Source organism: Zingiber officinale, chromosome 9B (assembly GCF_018446385.1).
Source record: "Zingiber officinale cultivar Zhangliang chromosome 9B, Zo_v1.1, whole genome shotgun sequence".
NCBI classification, from domain to species: domain Eukaryota; kingdom Viridiplantae; phylum Streptophyta; class Magnoliopsida; order Zingiberales; family Zingiberaceae; genus Zingiber; species Zingiber officinale.
Window position 1 is genome coordinate 119467958 of NC_056003.1, and position 15108 is coordinate 119483065.

The window sequence follows — 15108 nt, forward strand, 5'->3', positions numbered from 1 at the left end:
TTGTCTTTTGCATTTGTGGTGGTAGTTTACGCATTTCATATTTCAAATCAATTATCATTGTCTATGCTACAATTTTTTGATATCGAACTTCAGTAGAATGCTCACTCACTTTGCAATTTATGGTCAATAAAAAATCATCTATTGGTAAAAATTGGTTCAGATCTCTATCACAATGACAATCACCGAATCCCATTTACATTTATTCGAGTATAAAGTTTCTTGGTTTTTTTAATATATTTGCATAGTATTTGAGATGGAGTTAATATATTTGCATAGTATTTGAGATGGAGTTGATTTGTAATCGTCTAATTAATGAACTTCTCTTTAACTTTTAGTTTGTCATAATAAAATATTGCTGGCTGTGTGGGAGATTTAGGTGAACACTGTTGTGTTCATACTACTCTCAATTACTTGTAAAATAAATATTTTGAATTAATATTTACAATATAAAATGTTATATTGATGATTTATAATTACAAAAATTACATTTTTAATGGAGAAAATTGATAACAGAAGGCCTTATTAAATTCTGGATTATAAACTTAATCAATTTTTTCTTTCCATTGCATTGCCTAGCTTGTATTTTCTTCTCCATCTCGCGCAGCAGCATAGACATCTGAACTGTTTAGAGGGTTCACATGTTTCATGTGTTGTGATTGTTTGTAGAAAATGTCTAGGTAACTGTATATGCAGCTGCTTGGGCCACTTTTTAGAACCTTGTCTAGTATAGTTGAGATTGTTATTTATTAAGTCTAGAGATTGACAAGCTGGTGAGCATATGCATTATCCTTGGTTCGTTTAAGTCGGCCCTTTCTAATTAGTGTTTTTGTTGAATTTCTTATTTTTTGACTGAGCATGCTTAGATAAGGATCCTTTTGTCCCTTAACAAGGTTAGATAAAATTGATTCTTTGGTGCTGTTTGTTTCAGTCTTTTTCTAGAAAAAAGCTTGAGATCGTAAAAGCTTAAGCTGGCTCTGCTAACTTCTAAATAACAGATGTACAGGGACAAAATTTGCCTTTTTTTTTAAAATGTTTGTTTTAGTTGGTCTATGACAGTCCTGACCATTCTTATTCCTCCCTTGGCCCTTTGCTCTGTATAGTTTCCTGAATATTGATTTGACATTGGGAGCTAACTTCTTTGGAGCTCTGATCGTCCAACTCTTAATTAAAAGAAACCATCTATCAAACATGTTACCATCAAACTTAGCACCTGCTTATTCTTTCCAGAGATATCCTTGAAACAAAATAATCAACACATGCAGATTTATCTAGAGCATCTCATGAGCTTCTTGTTATGAAAATTCAATCAATATCATCATTCTCTCGAACTCCAGATATAAAGCTGATGAAATTCCATCTTTTTTTTTTGTTGCCACCACATAAGACTTGGAATAGAAAATGCAAGCTATACCTAGCTCCATTCTCTTCACTATTAGTCTTTCCTTGGTATTGATTTTCTTATGTAGAGTAAACTATGTATTCAACTTAATCTTAATGTCACTAAAGGATTTTCATATCTTTTGTGGATCCGGCACCCTATTTTTCATCTGCAGACCAAATCCATTTTATTCCATTTGGAGTGCTATGTTTAACATCTCATAGGCTTTCAGGATATTGTTTACTATTCCCCTCATAAACCCAGGTGCCATTGGCAAGGTAACACTTGAGTTAACATAGTGAAACTGATTCTCAAGCAACACAATTTTTACGTAATAGTTGCTGTGACTTTGCCTTTCCAAATACTAGTGCATCATCCACAAATTGTAAGATGTGTGAAAATTCTTCACTTATTCTAAAACATACATCACCTTTGATTAGAAGACCTGATTTTCTAGTTCTAAGAGGTTTCATTTGGAAATTCAGTGACAAGAATGAATAACATCTGTTCTTAAACCAATCACTTGAAGTAAGCAGGACTGCTGCTTGTCCAGGTGTTATGAAGGTATTGTATCCTCGGTTGCAATCTCTTTGCGAGAACTGCAGTTATTAATTTAACAATGCTACTTTCAGGAGCAGTGCATCTAAACTCTCCAGTTCCTAGAACACTTTTAGAAAATACAGTGAATTCATTTACATTTGATTCTGATTACTGCACAAACTTTAAGAATCTTATGCTTTTACCTGGGCTATCCTAAGTAAACACTTTGTACTTTCATCTCCAGCACTGTGGTTTGCATTTCCAAGCTTAGTTCTGATTTTGAAGTTAACACCCTGCTTTCATCTGGTTCATCATAGAATGAAGCTCTAGATCTGCTTACCATCATTATAGTTAACATCACCAAGTCTCTCTTAAGCTTTTTTTCGCTACTTATAATTCTCTGCTTCAAAGTCACTAGCAAAATTGATTTATGATCAGATAAAGTTTCTTAAAGTATGTGTGTCTGAATTTGAACAAATCTGACATCTAGATTCAAAGTCACTAGCATAATTGATTTATGATCAGATAAAGTTTCTTAAAGTATGTGTCTGAATTTTAACACATCTGACCTCTAGATTCATGTTCACAAAGAAGGTATCCAGTGCCTTCCAGCTTAAGCTGTGTTCTGAATTTATCGGTAGGCGAATTAAGGGGAAAGGCTGTCTATTTTCAGGATTAGTCGGGTGAAATAGAAGTTGTTAATTGATAGTTAGGCTAACTGTTTTATTTAACAGAAGGTGACTAGATGAGCCAACTTCATATGTTCTGTTTCTGAACACCAAAACCCACTGTAAGGGCCTCAGTTGTTGCTCCCAAAAGACCATTCTGGCTTTTGTTTATTTTCAACTGATGCCTCGCCCCGTTTAAAAGGATGCTCCTTGTCTAAAGGAGCTACTCGAAATGCCTTTCAAAGTTGCAAACCATGCATGAGATATTATTTAGAGGTGGAAAGGAACTGAAAATAGTATCAAATTATTGATATTTGAGAGTTTGAAAATATAAATATTTTTTGCTAAGCTCATGATATTGTGTGCCGTCAGTCTTATTGTTTGTGCAACATAGAAGAGAACTTTTTACCTCGAAATCTCCTTTACGATTTCACATATAAATATTTGTGTTTTTTTTTTGTATTTTAAGATTATCGTGATCCATCATTTCCCCTACGCTTTTACTCAATATATATCTCGCACTCTAACCTCATATTAAATAAGAGGGCAAAGGATGCTTCGCATTCAATTCTTATCATCGTAACTACGTTCCTTGCACTCGACACTTTATTTCTTTGTCAAAAATTTCTATTTTCTATATGTAAGGAATGCCCCATCAATGAGTTAGACTTGGGCACATGAGAATCTCTCCAAACTAGCCTATGTATTCCTTAGTTTCTTTTGAGTCTGACCATGTCAACCAACATTGAGTTCCAGACCCTATTTAGACTCATGTGATTTCTTTAAAAAAAAATTCAACTTTGCATGATTTTGGAACAAAGTTATTGATGGACTTAGGTGTATCAAATTCATCTATTGGAGCTCTTATGAATTGACTATACTCAATTTCACTAAATCCGAACGTTATTGAATCATAAGTTATTGATCATCAATAAGTTTTGACTAAAAGGTTTAGCTAAAAGTTGCTGATAGATGTACACACATAAGAATCTCTCCGAACCAAGACCTATGTATTCTAGTGACTTTCTTAAATTTGACCATGCTCAAATTTCCTTAATTTGAACATTGATAGTCATCAGTGACTGTTTGTCAGAAGTCATTCATGGATTTAGGCTTCTTGGATTCACCGTAAACTAGGATATTTGTATTCCTAAGAGTCTCCTAGTTTAGTCATGCTCAAATTCCCTGAATCTAAATATTGTTCAATCATTAATGAGTATCGACCAAATTCCTAAAAATGCATTTGGTTCGGGATTATTTTTAATAACCTTTTATTCATCCAAGGTTATCAACAAAAACTTTATTTAGGTTAGGTATTCGATGATTCCCGAGTAATGTTTCATATCCGACATCTCAGCAAAAGGGTCATGCAGTCCGGAATCAGAAAACTAGAAAACTAATGTTTTTCTTGATTCCGGGGTTAACGAATTTTTTTATCAAAAATACCCTCTGATAAGAAAAAACATGAAAAAAAGAGAAAAAAATGTAAAAAAAATAAAAAAATGTTTAAAAAATTTTAAAAATATTTTTTTTAAAAAAATATAAATATTAAAAATAAAAAATTTAAAATTTAAAATTTAAAAAAATTAAAAAATTTTAAAAATTTAAAATTTTATTTTTTATAAAAATTTTAAAAATAAAAATTATAAAAATTATAAAAATTTAAAAATTTAAAAATTTTAAAAATAAATAAATAAATAAAAATTAAAATTTAAAAAATGTAAAAAAAATATAAATATAAATAATATAAAAAATATAAAAACATTAAAAAAAATAAAAAAAACACATAAAAAAGTAAAAAAAAATACAAGAAAAAGAAAAGTAAAAAAAATATTAAAAATAATAATAATAATAATAATAATAATAATAATAATATGTATAGTTGATTTTGTAACTGAGGGTAAACTAAGGTATTCATTAAAACCTTCAAACAAATAAGTTTTTGTTGCATTACCTAGTTTGAACCAAACAATATTTGGTTATATTTTATTCCCCATAATCTTGGTTATGTGATTACCTGGTAATCACATAACCAAGGTTATATATGATAACTTGAACCAAACGTACCCTAAGAATTTTTGAAAAAAAAAAAAATCAACCTCAAGTAGTTTTGCCATAAAATTTGTTTTGGCCAGGATGCTCGGGATTCTTTTACCTCAAAATTGATTATTCAGTTGATGATTCGTCCTTTGAGATGGCCTGACTCTAATATCAGTTGTTAGATCACGGTGATAGTGAGGTGTGCTAAGGGGAATGGGGTGAATAGTATGTCTACCAATAAAAAATAAAATTTTCTTACTGCAACCCCAACAAGATCACCAAACACAATTAGCAACAGAAAACATATAAAGGATCAAGCACATACCACACTGACATATAGGAGATATAACATGGTTCACAATTCTTAGACAATTCTTAGACTCCTAGCATATGTACGATACATGATCTTTTAGGTATATTGCTTTTGAAATCTTCTATCTTCTCATTTTTAAAATGTTGGAGGTGGAGAAGTCACTAACAAGATTGTTGAAGATAGCTCTATAGATTTAAAATATAATTCTAAGGTTTACAATAAGACTCAACGAAATAATAATAAAAATAATGAATGAATCAGTCTATGAATGATCTTTTAAAGTGAGTTTATGATTGTAGTAAAAAATAATTATGCTTATCTAGGTATTTTTCAAGGAGTTTTTTCATGAGGATATGCATCTATCGGAAATTGATTTCTATCTCATTGTTATAAATTTATCACACTCTAACCAATTGGATATTCTATGGGGGACAACACAGTCTTATTGACATCATATCTATTAGTTGATCTTTCATCATTAATTGATTGATAGGATTGATTCTCATAACTCATGATTGATTCGTGCGATGATTGTTTCATCCGAGGTTCACCACTCAACTAGAAATCAGCCATTGATTGACTAGCTTTGACTAAGTATCCCATGAAGGATTAACTTCACATGGGTGGTGTTAATTTGACTAAGTCCACGTGGATGAGCTTAATCTTCATAAGGTAGACTTACATTTGATTAACACATAACTAATTATTATTAAGGAACTAAATTCTAATTAAGTGATCTAATACTTTTAGTATGAAGGAGATTTAGATTATTAAATGTGAATTCAATGCGTAGATTCGTTAACTTGGTTCATTAACATTAATGAGTTGTTAATGATATCTGTGCTTTTGGATGGATAGTTTCTATAGAATAGGCTTGGTATACAAGGGAAGAAGTTCCCAATTATGGCATAATCTTGAACATTGGCATTCAAGAGAGAGCTTCTTCTTTCTTCTCTTTTCTTCGTTGAGAAGGACTATAGGATTGCTGTCCATTTGTGTAGAAGATCATTTCACGCTTGCAAAAATTCTGACAATAAGGACAATGACTAATACGATGAATTTAGGTTAGACTATTCGTTTGCCGTTGTTTTCAATTTCTATCCAATATAGTCTTATGGATAATGATAACTAAATCCTTATATACATCCTTTAGTTTATTTTGAGGTATCTATATTGCTAACATCCCAATTCCTTCGATTCTTCTAAGCACACTTGCATCCAATTGACTAGCCAAATAAAAACATAATACATAATTCTAAGATGGTCACCTTGTACATTAACAAATTTTGGACTTGTTTTTTGATCCACATGAAGATGTTAAACTCATATTGGTAGTTTTTAAGAGAAATATTAATAACTCCATCGTTACATGAGCCGTCTAAATAAGAATTCTTGAACGAGGAACAACCGAGTCTATTACTCACTCCATCAAATAATTTCCATTAATGAAACTACCAAAAGTCCAAAAAAATTCACAAAAGATTTATTGTTCCCTACCCTACTTCACTTTGATTGTTATTTGAATAAAAATATCACAAACTTATGGTAAAAGTTATCTTGGTCCTGTGGGGAATATGATTTCAAGGACTAACAATTCTTAATATTTAAAATTTATTTTTCCAACTCATTTATATTCCATTCTTACAAAAATAGAATAAAATAGCTATTCTCATGAACGGATCCTAATTATAAATCAGATCGAGTCTCTTTTTAAGTCATTAGAAAATGAAGGACAAGACAACAATCAAAGAGCTACATCATAACTTTAAGGTGTTCTCTTTATTCATGTTAATCGATACGGGATATAACAAGCTGACCTAGGGAGTGACGTGACGGTCAAAGTCAAGAGAAGAAAGTATTCCCCAGCCGATTTTGTTATTCACTTAGCGCTAATGCTTGTAGTACCAGTCGAACCGAAGTCGTTCGGAATAGGGCTGATCGACCCTTAAGCAGATCGGGCATAAGAGGTTTTAGTGCTTTACCCTTGAACGGGGAAGATAACATGTTCAGTCATTCAATACGGACTGAGTTTTAGGGATGCTCGACCCACCTCACAATCGACCAACCATAAATCTGACCAGCATAAGGGTCGGTCTTCCCGATTCTCATAAATCTCTCTACGCGTGCCCCACTAGATAAAAGGTTGGTTGGACCTAGGGCACTTGACCTCATATTGTTTCCCAAACGGATTTTCAGCATGCACAGTTTATCATATGACTTCTTGAACAGATTTCCAGCACGCATAGTTTATATATGATTTCTTGAACTGATTTCCAGCACGCCCAATGTATCATATTATTTTTCGAATTGATTGATAATACTATTTAGTATATAGCTGAGCAACTTAATGCGAGGACAGACATAAAGATGACCGACCTTATAGGCCGATTGAGATATACTCAGTCAATAACATGAGCAGAGAATTTTAACAACCTGTCATAATCGCTTTATCAATAACATAAGTTATAAATGACAAAAGAGGTGCACATGTGAATAAGGGAAGATTTTTCAGACAATTATTGCACAGGTTCTACACTTTCCATTACCCAACAACCTTTGACATTCTTCGTCACCTCATGATTATGGAGATTATGAGAGGTGGTATATAAAGGGGGTCATCTCTATTGGCAAGGTACGCTTTTATCAACATCTCATGCTTAATCTCGCGCGCACGTTTTCTACTATTTTTCATTTGTCTGGCCGGAACTCGCACTAACTTGAGCGTCAGAGGGTCTTCGCCAAGGACTCCTCCTGGATTCTGGACATTGACATTTTGTTGACTCGTCTTAGTGTGTGTAGGATTAAAGGGAAGCCTCTCCTCGGAGCAAAATGTTTTCTCCCCGTCATCAATCAAGCCATCATTGTTAGCACGCTATCTTTTTAATTTTCAGACAAGATCATTAGTAAAACCTCATCTTTATCTCTTCATTCATGTTGATAATTGATGCGTTAAATTCTTACAACCCCTATGTATCCTGTGTTGTTAAAAATCATATTAAATTATCAATTAAAGTTAAGATGGGTCAAATATGATCTTAAAAAAAAAATCAAACCTAACCCATATGAGATTCAGGTATGATCAAACCAGTTGAACACACTTAATCCCAGAAATAGAATTCACCAAAGCACAAGATAGCTACTAAGTGTTAGTCTCAATCTCGGATCTCGACATCATCCGAGCCTCAGTCTCAGATTCCGACATCATCCATATCTCTGCCTCAATAAGGATGACACTGAATTTGGTTCGGGTCAGATTCTATATCCTCCGTTCCCATATTCATCGGATATAGGATATCCAATAGGTAATACCCATATTTATTAAAGGATCAAATATCTTTTATACTTATAATTTTCTTTTTTCTATCAAACTATTATCATTCAACCAAAACATATTAAAATTAACATTCTTTTAAAGATTATATATAATTTAAAAAATATATTAAACATTTATATTGTCTCTTTCTAATATCAATAAAATAATTAGTGGATTTTAGAAAAAGAAAATTTTCTTTAATATATATATACACCCGAACCTGATGGAGGAGGGTATGGAGGTATATATATATATATATATATATTCAGGTGAGATTGTCATCCGTAGCCTCAATCATTGATTTCATCTATCATCAAGGTTACTCCACATTGACGTCATTTCCTAATTCATTCAAACCTACACTAATCCCTAATAATTGAGGCCGATTTTCCCAAAAGGTGAAGACAATGATAGCGAATATTCCTGAACATATGACAGAGAAGCGATTACATGATTGTCAAATCTAATCTCCTAAATATCCTCCTTCCAAAATGTGACACTTAATAAAAGAGGGATAGCTAACGACTACCAGATTTAGACCCCCATCGACCCATACAAGGATGATGCATCATCCAATGTGGAAATGCTCTTCTAACGTCTAGAGAAAATAAGTGATAAATCCCAGAGAAAATAAGTGTTAGAGGTCCTTCTGGTGGATGGTTAATGCTCACACATACTCTTTTTTTCTGGCTCCATCAAACGCTGGCTTGTTTCTTCTATCCACTCTACTCTGCATTCCTCAAACGACCCTAACTTGAGCATCAGAGTGGACTGCCGAGATCTCCTCAACGCCAGTTTAACCCTTTGCTAAAGTGCATTTCAGATCCCCCTCTTCGCCGACACATAGTTCATTGACTGGTAACTTAACCATCCACAATATTTGACCGGAATAATAATATTTAACAATACCTTTTAAACAGGCAACATATTCATCTACAAACTCTAAGGTAATGCATCAAAAAAATGCAAGGGACATTTTTACTCCATCCCAGAGTTTACTTCTATACAAAACTACTTTGCTAAGCATAGTTGATTGTTTTTTCACAATAACGAGGAGTCAGAGCAACCAGATTCGCGATCAGTATACTGAACATAGCACCTAAGACTGGGTTCCTGTTCGTCCTGGTGAAACAGGTGATTCTTTTAAGATACACTAGAGCACACCACCATTACACTTTATATAGATGTATAAACACAAGCAGCAGCCCGCTGGGAGGTATGTCAACTGGGCAGCCTACCACGCCGGAAAAGGAGGACCCGTGCCACCGTCCTTCTCTGCGTTAGGAACGCTATTGTAACAGTAAAGATGGTTCTGCATCTCCCAACTCCAATCTTTTTTCCTTGACACAGTCAGTGGAGGCCATCGGTTGATCCTCACATAGTGGTCTCTGATCTGTCCCTTGCCTACGTAGCTGGTAATGATCGAGTAACTGCACTCGTGACCGCCCCAAACTTTGTCGCCAAAATCTGCAGTGTGGGATCCATCTGGGTTGAAGTAGCGGTGCATTGGAGGACCCGAACATTTCCATGATGGATCAAGATCACGCCAGTATTCAGGAGCAGCCTACATGTCAAAGATGTGAAAAGAGGATAAAAGGATCGACAACAGCGTCATCATTTTCATAAAATGCAATCTTAGGTTCTGATCTAAAATACTGTTTTTTCATATAAACAATGCTGACAGTTTAGCAGTGCAAGAAAATAAATCAATCTCGAGTAACTGATGCTTGAGTTCGTAGCAAGTAGAAAACAATGTCATTAAGCTTCCACTGATCAAAGTATTTCCTAGACAAATGTTAATGGTAATCTGAAATTGTTATCTACTGTTGAGTCGATTGGCGGAACTTTATTAGAGGTTACACCTGCTTAAATATTTGGAAACAAGTTAACAGCAAACTATCGAAAGTCAAAACTCATATGGTGATATTGCTATTCTATACTCATTGGAAAGGGTATATAGGTCATAAATTGACGCCTTTTCTAATAGCTTGTGTTTTTGAACAACGGGCTAGGCAATCAACTTTACCCACAAAAAAAAAGTAAGATATCTAATTCTTTTATAGAACCAATATATAAAGGTAACTGAGGAAAAGAAGAAACACAGTAAGATAACTGAATTGGATGGAGATGAGTGTGCTACGCATTCAAACATATATTCTCATGTCCTTGAAGCTGAATTCAGCTATCAATGGAGCAAAGAAGTGAGTAGAATTGCATACCTTCTTAAAACGAAACTCCCAAACATGATCATACAGATCCTCCTTCGTAATGCGAGTCTGGAAAGTTTACTATAATTAAGAAATGTGGCATAGCCACACAAATATATATTCTGTGGATCATGAAGTTCAAAAAGCATAGATCTAAACAATAGTTCAAGACCAGCTGAAGTACTTGATAAAACAAGAAAGGTTAACACAATAAGACAATGTAGCCATACAGTATGATAATGAGCCTGAACAGATGTAAACATAGTATTGCTCAAGTGTTTATAATTGAGCATCACAGTCTCAAGTTAGCGAGTATGCAATATGAGCATAACACTATGGCAGTGTGTTCTTGCTTCATAACTATGACAATTAGATCAATCGAACATATACGATGCAAAAATTTATTTGCAAGAGGAGGAAGTTTACATGAAAATATGTGATAGAAATGACCATTGAACTTCTAACTGTATCAGGCTCAACACATGATCTTTTACCTTAATGCATATAGTTAATATACCATTCTGGAATGCACTGGTAATCACATATATCTGATTAAAAGGGCAGCCCGATGCACGAAGCTCTCGCCATGCGGAGTCCCGGGGAAAGATCCATTATACGCAACCTTATCCTGCTTTTTGCAAGAGGCTGTTTCTAGGATTCGAACCCGTGATCTTTTGGTCACATGGCAACAACTTTACCATTGCACCAAGGCTCCCCTTCAATCACATATATCTGATTACTCTGCATTAATTCTTTAAGTGTCTGTTATCTTTTATTTCAATCAAATATTATATATCAGGTAATCTAAAATCAAGAAAATACATGGCTTTAAAAGTATGCCCTTTACAATTTTGGAATATCAACATGATAGACTTTGCATGCCTTGAGATTCGAAATAAAGGATTGAAATGCCAATTGGCATCATTCAGCCTATGAAAGACTTTGAGTTGGAATTAGATTTGTGCATTATTAACTTTGTCCTAGAACACATCAACAAGAATCCAAGGATGGACAAATTTAAACTCAAGCAACTTCGAATGAACAGCAGTAAGCTTAACTATCAATGATCTATATTTCATGTCAAATCATTTTAGTTAACGTTGTAATTTGTGTTATGGAGGTGTGCTAAAATATATCAAGAGGAATCTTGCAGATCACACATGATTTAGTATATAAATAGATCAACGGTAGGCAGGTCTATCTTTGAACAATCTCAAATATCCAGATACTTAATATTCTGATGTAGGGAACTGAAGAAGTCAATTTTTAAATCTGAAGATTATATGTTACCCTTTTTCCATCCATAACACACATGGAATAAGCTGCAAATCTTGAAGCCCTACGTAAATTTGACAATAGCGGGATATGGGCCTTCTCTTTCAACAGTTTCTGGTACTGAAACCAGAGCTAGTCAGTTTTATAACAAAGAAATTGGATGGAACAAAAACAATTAACAAACTGGAAAGACAAGAAGAAGAGAGTTGATTCTTTAAATTATTTTTGTTTTCAAAAGCTTCGGTATAGATAATAAACAAGTATTAATTCATTTAATCTGGCAAAGGCTTAAAGTATCATTTCATGCTAAAATTTCAATATGGAAGAGTCAAGATGATATAGACCAGCTCTAGTCATATTCTTTTCCACTTGGGTTGATTTCTACAAGTTGATAGTCAATTTCAAATGCTATATTAATCAAACCCAATTAATTTAATTGTCAATTTTTTTAACTCTATAATAGATTTAAGTATGAACTATAAATTTATTTTCAATATTAATTAAAAGTAGTTAATCTATACTTAAGTTTGCCTTTTATTAAATATATTAATTGTATATTATATAATTAATTAACTAATGTTATAAAAAAAATCAATTATAATATTAACTGATATTATTAGTTAAATAATATAAAATTAATTATATTTTCATCAAATAAGAAAGATATATTACTAATTAATTTAAATTTCATTATAAATTACTTAATAATAATCACCTTTGTAATAGATTATAATGATATAAAATATTAATACTTAGTTCCGTTTAAAGTTGATTATTATTAAATAAAGCTAATAATTTAATACATTAATATTAACCTATACAATTAATATAAAATTATAACTTAACTATTATTAATATAAGATAAAGTCAACTTTTTAAGCCCTAATTATTAATATAAGATAAAGTTCAGATTCCCTCGCAAGTCATGACCAGAGAGTTGTACACCTCTGTGCCAATCTAGGACGGAGGGCTATCTCTCCTAACCCCTTACCTATCTTTTGTCCTCCACTTCTTCTTTGTCATTTTTGCCTGGGTATGCAATCCAATTTTTTACTCTTTGTCTAGTTTGAATTAGAAAAGATAGGGTTAGTGCCATCAGATATTGCGTTGCTTTATGGTTGCACAACTACAAGTCACTCTTGCTAATACTGTGCTAGTTTCAGTCGATTTGTTGATGTTTCAGTTGTGCCGACCAAAATGACATAGTATCACTCAGTCATTCATTCAATAGATGACTTATTTACCATCTAAAGTTTATTCCTTTTTGGTAAAGTGACATGTCAATATTATCAAATTGTGTTTCAGCTATTTAGATACAATTATATAGCTCTTATCACTCATTGAGCTTTATAAAAATTCTCCATCACTATTGATATTCAAAATTAATTAAGCTATATTACATTCATAAACTTTAGATACCATAATAATGCGCTACTATGCATTGGGACCTACATCTAGGCTCCCCTACACCTAAGTTCTCCCTAGAGCTAGGAATTCTCTAAATTCACAATTAGAAGAGAACAAGATTCTCATAACCCTTTTTTTGCATCTCCCCCTAATATCAAAGTCAAGTTCTTCCTAATCTCAGAACACGAGAATGTTCGATAAGGAGGAATCAAATTTCCCACTTAAACCTTCCTAATCTCTCTCCTCCCTTTGCCACACATCAAAAAGATGCACCAACAATGTCCTAAAAGTTGGTCTCATGTATTTTCAATGACCCTCTACTTGTATTCAAATCCAGTATTGGATTCTTCGTATTAATAGCAAGTCTTTTGGGCATTTCCTACTATTGGTTTGTAAAATAACATTTGTACACATTTTTCACTCTAGCTAAAATTAAAATCATTAAGTGTTTATTTGATTATCGACCTCTCCCTAGCCCCAAAACAGTCACAGCTACTTGCTTATTACTGATATGTCATACTCAGCATGACATTAATGAGTATGAAAGCTATAATGTGTCAGCGACCATACTTGTGGTGAGTAAACACAAAGTATCACTCCTTTAGATAGTAAGAGAAACCTAAAAGTTTCGCACTCAATTTCGCTGTAGAATTTGCTAGACTAATAAATCAAGATATTATTAGACTGAAACATCATACCTTTCTGCTTAATTTGATAGTTATGCTAAAAATTCTATATGTTGTGCTAATTTTTCACCTTATTGTCATCATATAAGGCATTTTGTTGCATTTGTACCGGATATTTCCCTAATTGATATTAGGTTGCTATAAGACAAGCTCATTCACCATTTGTCATGGATTTATCATTTGTTTTGTTTTGTTCTCAATATGTATTTGCAACCCTTTTGGATTAAATAAAGTTGTTGCTTTGTCACAGGGATCAACATCAAGAAGAGGAAGCTGATGGAATTAATCAAAGTAAGGGGCAAGTGGATTCCATCTCACAAATAAGATCAAGAGTCATTTGGGTCATGGTCATAAACCTAGAACTCCTTTGCACATTCGAACCACTACTTCTCAGATTTCCCCAAAATTCTTGGAATAAACTGTAATCATCTTCTACGAAATTTCTGAATTCCTTTTACGAAGCAACAAAAGTGAGAAGAATATTTCCAATTCACGCGTAAGTTTTGGGAGAAAAGAAGAGACCTTTGGTCCCCAAAGATGGTCGCTGACTGCAATCTCGTGCCAGCCACGAGATACCACACTGCACCGTGCCACGCTGCATGCGTCGGAGAGCTCCAGTATCCTCATCATCATATCCATCCCCAGCACCTCCAGTGGATCCTTGCTCAGTCGCTCCCGCTTCCCTACCTCGGCCGCCGCCGCCTCCTCGCCGTAGCTCCTCTTCCGTTTCGCTTCCGGTAAGGATCCGCCTCCGGGATCGTAGCGCTTCCTTCTCCTCCCACTTCCCTCCGTATCTAGGGCAATCCCGCGTGCCGCCACCATTTGAGTGCTCCGCGGAGGAGGACGAAGCAGGCAAATCGCAGCACGGGACACCGAAGTGGGTTACATTGAGTAGTTTGTATGTACTCAGAATAAGTCGGCGGCCTGGATCAAAGTAAATCACTAATGATTATTAATCATTAATATAAGTGACCAATGCGAAAGAGGATAATGAGATATTATCATAATGAAATCTAAGATTCGAATCTCGATAAAGTTGAGATAAATACTTTCTTTATGTATTAATCATTATTTCAAAGATTAGTAGTCATCCACGATTTATCTCTTCTGTGTTGGTCTTGTGATGAATTGGTGGAGACGCTGGGAGCAAATATATTCACCTTTTGTCACAAGACATGAAGGAGGACATGTTCGAATGTGCATCCTAAAATTTCATGTGATAACATTTTATGTCTCAATGATCGTACTATATTGAGAGGATAAGATGATACGAACCCTTGA

General features: G+C 33.8%; 1 protein-coding gene across 3 annotated transcripts; it reads right to left on the minus strand.

Moving 5' to 3' along the window:
- Nucleotides 1–9216: 9216 nt before the first annotated feature.
- Nucleotides 9217–14753, minus strand: LOC122023842. Of its 3 annotated transcripts, none has more exons than XM_042582221.1 (4): nt 14350–14753; nt 11750–11848; nt 10472–10528; nt 9217–9816 (listed from the first exon to the last, which is right to left on the minus strand). In XM_042582221.1, the coding sequence occupies exons 1-4, from the start codon at nt 14647–14649 to the stop codon at nt 9487–9489; spliced, it is 786 nt and encodes a 261-aa protein (XP_042438155.1). In that variant the 5' UTR covers nt 14650–14753; the 3' UTR covers nt 9217–9486. The 3 variants fall into 3 exon arrangements, with proteins under 3 accessions (XP_042438155.1, XP_042438154.1, XP_042438156.1); XM_042582220.1 differs by having other exon boundaries at nt 11750–11854; nt 14350–14750; XM_042582222.1 differs by lacking the exon at nt 11750–11848.
- Nucleotides 14754–15108: the final 355 nt, after the last annotated feature.

Coding starts and splice junctions, on each gene's coding strand:
- LOC122023842 (XM_042582220.1), bottom strand. CDS start 14,649: ATGGTGGCGGCACGCGGGATTGCCCTAGATACGGAGGGAAGTGGGAGG. Junction 10,529..11,749: donor GTGTTATGGATGGAAAAAGG/GTAACATATAAT, acceptor TAAACTTTCCAG/ACTCGCATTACGAAGGAGGA. Junction 9,817..10,471: donor GGGAGTTTCGTTTTAAGAAG/GTATGCAATTCT, acceptor TTTGACATGTAG/GCTGCTCCTGAATACTGGCG.